A 7,829-nucleotide genomic window follows, 5' to 3' on the forward strand; every position below is an offset into this window, starting at 1 on the left:
TGCTGTATCATTTCACTTATTATCTCATTGCTTTAAACTTAAGAAAAGATAAAGGCGTTTCTTTAACTTGTCTGTGACCTTTGTGCTGACCCTATCCTCTGGCAAAACATAAACACGTACAAAATACACGACAAAACTGCAGCAGCTGGATGCTATGTTTATGTTTTAAAAGAAACAATGGCAGTCCATTGATCTTTATGGTGTTTACGGTGAAATATCGTTAGGGAAATACAGTTTCTCAGTTTTAAGAAATGAATTTAGGTAACTGAAAATTATATATTCCAAAGCTGAACCTAGGGACTGCAGCATTTTAATTAATTAAATCAGTGCAGAGATTTATGTGCAAATCTCTCTTCTGACTGTTATTTCAGGTGATGACCGGAATATTTCTGAAGTGTACGTGGCTGGGAAGCAAGTGGTTCCTTTTTCAAGTTCAGTCTAAATCCATTTCCCTTCTGCAAAATGTTCTGCTGATTACTTGGTATCTGATTTCGAAAATATTTGTTTAAAACAGTGCCTGATCATTTGGAATGACACCTCATTTCTGTTTTAAATCTTGCAAATTTGAAAAATTCTGTTAGACCTTTCAGGAATTACGTGACAAACATTGTCACAGTTCTAAGAGGAAACAAACTTCTAAATTTACTTGCAAAAATAACATGTGCGTTGACTAAGAATTTGGTAAGTTTCTTAAATAAACAATTGGTGTTTCTTTCAGTAATACCATAGAAAGTGTTAAGAAGAGCAAGGAAGCTCTCACTGTTGTATGTTATTTCAGTTGAAAAAAAAATGGCCAGTAAATCATTTTTGCAAATAATGAATGTCACAGAAGGATGTAATTTCCTTTATATTATTGCTAAGTATGGAAAAAATAGTGGCATTTGGGGGCATTTAATGATGTTTTTCATTTTTGTTTATGTGGTTAATTTTAAAATACTCATTTATTTTAAAACATAACAAGTATCTGTCTATACATAATGGAGAGTTCTAATTATCATTAAACTCAGATTTGTCATTAGTAGTCAGACATAATAGAACTGGTGGAAGAAGCAAGTGAAAAATACACAACTGGTCGAAGAGTTGCGAGTGCAGAAAGACTGCACAGTTCTGTGATGCTGTAAGCTGGAGTAGCATTTCCTAAATGTTGCTCTGGCATCTGGAAGCAGTCAGCCCAATCTTCCACCACTTCTCTATCCACTTGACTGAATCTGCTTCAGGTAAGCAACCACTGAATGAAACATGTAATAACCCAAAAACAGGTACAGAGATGCCTGAGTGGGCTTCTCTGTGGCAGAAAATGAATAGGTTCTTCAGGACTGGAGGGGGTGCTTCCTCTGGTTCAGCCTCTTGTAGAACCTTACCAAATTCATTTCTTCCTGACTGTTGAGACTGTGGGTGATAACAATTTCTCTTCTCCTTTCTGTAGCAGAAGTGGGCAGGTTTAAAACAAAACCCGCCAGAAACAAGCTGTCTCTGGCTGTTACCGCCTTTCACTTGAGGTGTAATTCCTTACTGAAAAAAGCTGTTCAGCTTGAATGTGCTCTTTTTCTTTCAACACTGGAACAGTAACTACAGCCCTGTACAATGCTAGGTAAAAAAATGTACCCTTTTAATTTTGGTAGTCTGTGTTCTTAAAAAGTCTATTTTCCTACTTGTTATTACAGCCTTTTTTATTGCAAGATTAGTTTGAGAATGGGGATACTTCTTGTTTCTTTATTACAATTGTTTTTATTATTATTATTATTGTTATTATTTTATTTTGTTTTGTTTGTTCTGCAGTGCAAAGGATAAAAGCTTTAATTTTAGTGGATGCAGTATTGCACTACCTGCTATACATACTTGTTGAGTATGGCCTGCTTCAAACACCTTTGATTTTGCTGAGCTTTATTTCACACATTTATCTTCTAAAGATATAAAGGCACAGCCCTTCGCTGTGCTCTTAAAACGAGAGAGGTAACCGCATGAACATCTAAATTTCTGTCTGTTTAAGGGAACGTTTGGTCTGATATCTTTAACAACTTGCTCTGACTTAAAGCTTTGCCGGAGCTTACGCACTGTTCAGGTTATGACTACGTGAGACAGTACAGTGGAACCATAACCTGGATAAGGCACTTAAAGTACCTGGAATCTTTTTCAGTGTTTTGTGTTATTTGTTGGTTGTTGTTGTTGTTGTTGTTGTTTGGTTGTTTGTTTTTGCTGTCATGGAGTAGCCCTACTGCACAGCATGGTATTTTGGCTTGCATATGCCACCTGAAAGCAGCTGCACTGCTTGCTCATTTAGAGCTAGCTCAGGTAACTTCACACGGCATCACACTGTGCCATATATTACACGAGTTACACTCTTTGTTTCCATTGTGTTCAATCACTGCTAAGGCTTTTGGATTAGAGATTTAAGGATTGAGATTTCATATTCCATCAGGATGTCACAACAGTTTTGTTTTTTACATGTCCCTATAACCTACATAGTAGCACACCTTCTTTGCAAATACAGCCTGCAGTTCTTTAACTCGGATTCCTGATTCAGGGAACATTTTTCCTCATGAATTTTGACATGAATTTAATTAATTGACCAAATTTTACATTCCAAAACCAAAGATCTGTGAGAGACATGTTTTAATCCTTCAGTTACTGTCTGAAACTATTCTTAAGGAGTTGCACTGTTTGCAGCTTTGGCTTTCCTGAGGAATGTATTCTGGGACAGAGAAAGATGATGCAGGCTTGTGTACTATGTATGTTCATGCTATAGTAGTTTGCTTCCAGAGTTATGAATTATATCAACACTTTTATTTTAGTGATAGTCTAAGATGTGCCTGACTTTATTGCTATTTTGTGGTAGTGTTAAGAATGTGATTCAGTGTTTGTTTCAAAATTTGGAGAGAGGGAGGGGATGATTATTTGCAAATTAGGAGTACAGAAAAAAAGCTTTGTCTCACCAAACTGCTGGTGGCCCAATTACAAAGGGACTGTCTAGAATATCTGCTGGGAATAACTTTTGGATTTGAATATTGGCATGTCGTGAGAGTTTGGCTCTTGCTAAATTCCAGCACAAGTCAGGAATTCAGCTTCTTGATTGTAGCTTATCTGATGTCTGGTAGTCAGACACTACGCAGACTTAGAGAATTGATGTTCCAGAATTGCAGCTTGGGGAGGAGCTCTGCCCACAAGTAGCAGTGCCATGGGCTTTCTGCAGCACCATACATTGCTGGTGACAAACCTGAATTTGGTTAGAGGGACCAGTGGAAGAATTGATACAGCCATGTAACAAACAAACTGGAAAGTAGTTTCAAAAGTAGCATCTAAATAGAATTGAATGTAAAAATTCTGTAATGCCAGAAAAAAGTTCCTTTGAGATAGACCCAGAACGTTCCATGGGAGGTAGGTTACGGAAGAAGTCTGGTTTTAGGAGATACAGAGGATGCAGTAGTCAGACTTCTCTGAAGCAATTTTGGGGAAGGATCCTGCTGCAAAGTATTTATTAGCCTCCAGGATTCTTTGACTATGTGCAGATTGTAGAGATGCTTGGTGCAGTAGGAGAATATCAGTAGGTGACAGCAGTTACTGCTGAGACTTGTAGCTCTGAACAAATGCGTGCATATAGTCTGATTCCTTGTACTCCACTGCATACATGGAGACATGTATGGAGACAGCAGTCTCTCTGCTAGAGACTGTATTTGGTGTGTGTGACCGCACCTCCAGCATAGTTTACACCAAGGAAGAGAAACTTCCTTGTTGTACACCAAAACCATACTGCAAGCAGAAGCAGTGTTCAATTTGTGGTGTGTAAACATCACTACTGTCTTAAAAAAAACAAACCCTGATGGAAGATATGATTTACACTACTCCCCCTCCATACTCACTGGCATAGAAGACAAATCAAAGCAACTTCTTTTCTCCTCCTTCTTTCAAAAAAAAAAAAAAAATAAACAAATTAAATAAATAAAAATGAAAAATAAAAATAAGGCAACCACACACTATGGGGGCAAGACTAAGTAGAAGAAAACATCAGGATAATTTTCAGTCAGCATAAATTGACGTTGTGCTACTGACATAAGATAGAGCCTCTGGAAAAATGTACACACAGCTGTACCAGATGCCAGTCCCCATTAGTTCTCTCGACAGATTGTGGATGGGATCTTTATTTTTGATGTGTCTTTGTGTTCCATGTCAGCACACCATTCAGACAGAAAAAAATAAGGGTAATTTGTGAAAAGCTTGCTTGCTGGGGCAATATGCTTAACGTGTTCTATGTTCAGATGAGCACTAACTAATTATAAATGGAGTGTATTTGAACTACTCTTATATGTTGATCTCATTGTGTCACTAAAGGTTTCGATTATTAATGAAATGCGAGTAACTATCGCTTGTGCATTATGCAGTGTTATTTGAATTATTCATGTGTGGCAAGTGGAGTTGTGCACTTTAAAATGTTGGCTAGACCTAGTGTTTATATTTCTTCTGTGCTTTTATGCAGTCAGAAAGCTTTATGGGGAAAAAAGTATATTTGTTCTTTGTACTGAGCATTTCCATTATTGTAATTGCAGTTTATTTCAAAAGGAAATGTTAAAATGATGCTGTTTTGATTATACACTCATGAATGAAACAACTATAATGGTTTTATAAAATCAGACATGAATAATAATATTATGCTTAAAAAAAATATTCACAGAGAAATAATTTTTAATTCAAATTATGATTATGCAATGCAGATTAGCAAAAATTAATCAGTCTTGCTATATATCTGCAAGTCTACTGAGCAAAGACATTACTCTTCCTGATTATACATTTAAGAAGAGTATGCATGCTTTGAAAAACAAAATATCTAAATCCTTTCAGAGAATATCTCAGTTTTAATATGAAATTATATTAGCAGTAGTTCTCAGAGAAATCTTTAAATTTTTTCCAGCATTTCCATAAACAATCTGTAACAGATAATAGGTTGGGCAGCTTTTAAAATAATACTGGATTGATATAAATAAGTAGTCTTGCATTATGTGCAGTCCTGTGTTTAGCACTGAGCAATTTATCTCTAAGGAGATGGTGCACAAGTGGAAGGAATTCAGGAAAACTCAAGGCACATGAGAAATTTGAGAAGTGACCGGGAAAAAATGTAACTTGAAAAGGCAACAGAATGCAAAATAATGCAAAATAGAAAGAAGCTAGATCAGAGAAGACACAATGAGACACAATGACATGTTAACGAAGTTTTAGGTGGGAAGTGCTAAGGAAAGAAGAAAATTTTTCAGGCACAGTTCTGTTAAATCACAGAGTTCATTTCTTCAGAAAGTCATCAAGGCCCAGGAACAGATCAGATTTCCAAAGGGAGCCAGTTATTTATATGCTAAAATATTAAGAGCCCAAATTACCATGGCTAATTGTTACACTGTTCCTCTCTACTTCAAGATTTAAACTAAACCTACTTGCAACAACTCCAGAAGAAACCTAATACAATATTATGTTTATCTTCATGTTTCCTATGAAACATGAAGACATCTGGCATTCGGCAGGTCAGATACTAAAGCAGTCTGACCTTAAGGGGAGCACCTGTACTGCCTCATGCAGCATCCCGTCATGGTGCAGTGATGACAAGAGTTCAACATCACAGGAATACAAGCCTCTGTTATGACTGGAGTCCCTGCAAGTAAGCTGATTCAATTATCAGATTGTTTTGAAGTTCAGATCACACAGAGAGCGCAATGCATTTTAAACTGCACTATCAGCTTGAGGTGTTAGTTCACTACCTAACAGTGATCTCACATGTACTAGGAACTTTGTCCTAAAGTTTAGTCTTGAACCCTGTTAATATGTGTAAAACAACTCCTGCTTATTTCAACAGAGAAGCCAGCAAATGACATCTGCTGGACTCTCTTTACAAAATAAAAAACAGCAACAAAAACAATTCTTGGGGGACCAAAAGGGTATCAGCAACAATCTGTTGTGTAAGGTTAATAAAACAGTTACTTTTCCTTGAAAGTCTGAGAAGTTTTTTTGGAGGATATTTTCCAGGAAATTTCAATAAGAAACTTTATTTCTTGGAAAGTGTCCTAAGCTGGAGTGATGTGTTTCAATCCCTGTGACTTCTGCAGTGACAGTGATCTGTGCAGAAGTGAATGCAACAGTTATGCCTAGGCTTGTCCTTTCTTCCTGCTCAAGACTTAGACTTTCTATTTGGTCTGTGATTTCTCACAGACTTCATTTTAATTTGAAAATAGCTAGGATGAATGAGTGCAGTTGGGCTTGAAAAGCAATCCCATAGCCACCCACCTAATACTTAACTCAAAAGATCTGTCCCATAAGAAGAGTATTATTTATTGCTCTTACGCAATTTGTGGGCTCAGTGTTTGGCTTAATGACCTGAGTCAGCTGGTAACAAGCACAGCCAAGACCAGAATGTAAACTGTGAGCAGCTGACATAAACAGAAATATATTTTACCTTGGTCTGCACTTGAGCCACTGAAAGCCTTGCTTAGCCACAAGCCCCTAGGCACCTTCAAATACAAAACTGAGCCTTCCGTAGAAGGGACCAATGTTTCTGTTAACTAAACTTTCCATTTCTGTGTCTGGCTGATCTCTGGCTTTGGAGCTGGGCTGTGTGTCCATTAAAAGCTTTTGCTGATAGAGGTTTTAAAAAGTGGTTACATGTTCTGCTTAGCTGTTGAAGATAGCAGCACGGGGACTGTCAACCATTGCTTCAATATGAGCCTTCTTTCCTCAGAGGAGAGATGGGCATGTCAGCAGAGTAAGGTTTTCTGATTCTGGTTGTTGATTTGTCAGCTTGTCACCTGTTTGTAGGTCCTGGTTGGTTCTTTTCTGAAAAATGCCTATTTGGAGTTATGCTGTTGAATTCCTCCTACCTGTTGTGCTCACGCATAATTTCAAGAAAGAGCAGTGTGTTTGGAAAAATGGTGTACGTTATTTCCTTTGTTCTGCTTGTTTTTGATTGTGCTAAATGGGAATTTATGTACTGTTGAAACAAAATAAAGTGGCCTTGTGTTTACACCAGCCTTCATCTGTTTCTGAGTTTGACTTCGGAGGACAGAAAGGGAAGGTGACAAGGTAAAAATTTACAATGAAGACAGTAATACATGGCAAAGTGTAAGAGAAGCACAGAATGTACCTGCTTCCTGGGGAACTCAGACACACCCATTGTAGAGGTTTGTAAACACGTTTTGTATATGTGACATAATTTTAAGGGACTTTTTTCAGACTCAGAACTCTTCGAGCATTTATTGTAGTTTTATTACCACACTTTCTGGCTTGATACATCACAGCAAGTGCTTCTGCAACATTTTTATTATTTTGTGTACAAGCAGACTATACTGGAATACTTTCTTCTTGCGCTTACCAGCAAGCACAAGGTCACATCTACTTTCATGTATTTTTCCTCACTTCCCTACTTTTCAAGGCATAAAAATGTCTACAATAGAATAGTGTGTCTGAAACATACCAGGGGCATATTTCCTTAAAACAAAAATTCCCATAGGAAAACTACTAATTACACACTGAGGGATTGTATGCTACACTTTTGAAAATTATGTGCAAGTTATTATCAACAAAATGCAACATCATGTGCAAAAGAAATAAAGTCGTTCTCTATTTTCTTCAACCAACTTACCAGCACAAGTCATTCAAATTACAGAGGAAAGGCAAAATGAAACTGCTTTGTAGATTAGTGTTCTTAATAGAAGAGTCCATTTAGGCTTTCAGCATAGGAATTCTGGTTCTTAACATTTCAGTTTGGACAATAGCAGTTTTTTCTTAGAATACTCTGTTATGATTTTAGCTGACCCATCTATTTAAAGCAGTGTAAACTTCAGATGTGAGCACAGCAC

The 7,829-nt window shown here is 37.1% G+C and overlaps 1 protein-coding gene across 1 annotated transcript in view; it reads left to right on the forward strand.

Annotated features, from left to right (window-relative positions):
• Positions 1–6,999, forward strand: part of GDA (guanine deaminase) — a 32,252-nt gene extending 25,253 nt beyond the window's left edge. Inside the window, exon 14 of the mRNA XM_048932514.1 lies at positions 372–6,999. Within this exon, the coding sequence (XP_048788471.1) occupies positions 372–442 (71 nt within the window). The 3' untranslated portion in view covers positions 443–6,999. The remainder of the gene's footprint in view (positions 1–371) is intronic.
• The last annotated feature ends 830 nt before the right edge of the window (positions 7,000–7,829 follow it).

This window comes from Lagopus muta, chromosome Z (assembly GCF_023343835.1).
Source record: "Lagopus muta isolate bLagMut1 chromosome Z, bLagMut1 primary, whole genome shotgun sequence".
Taxonomy (NCBI): Eukaryota; Metazoa; Chordata; class Aves; order Galliformes; family Phasianidae; genus Lagopus; species Lagopus muta.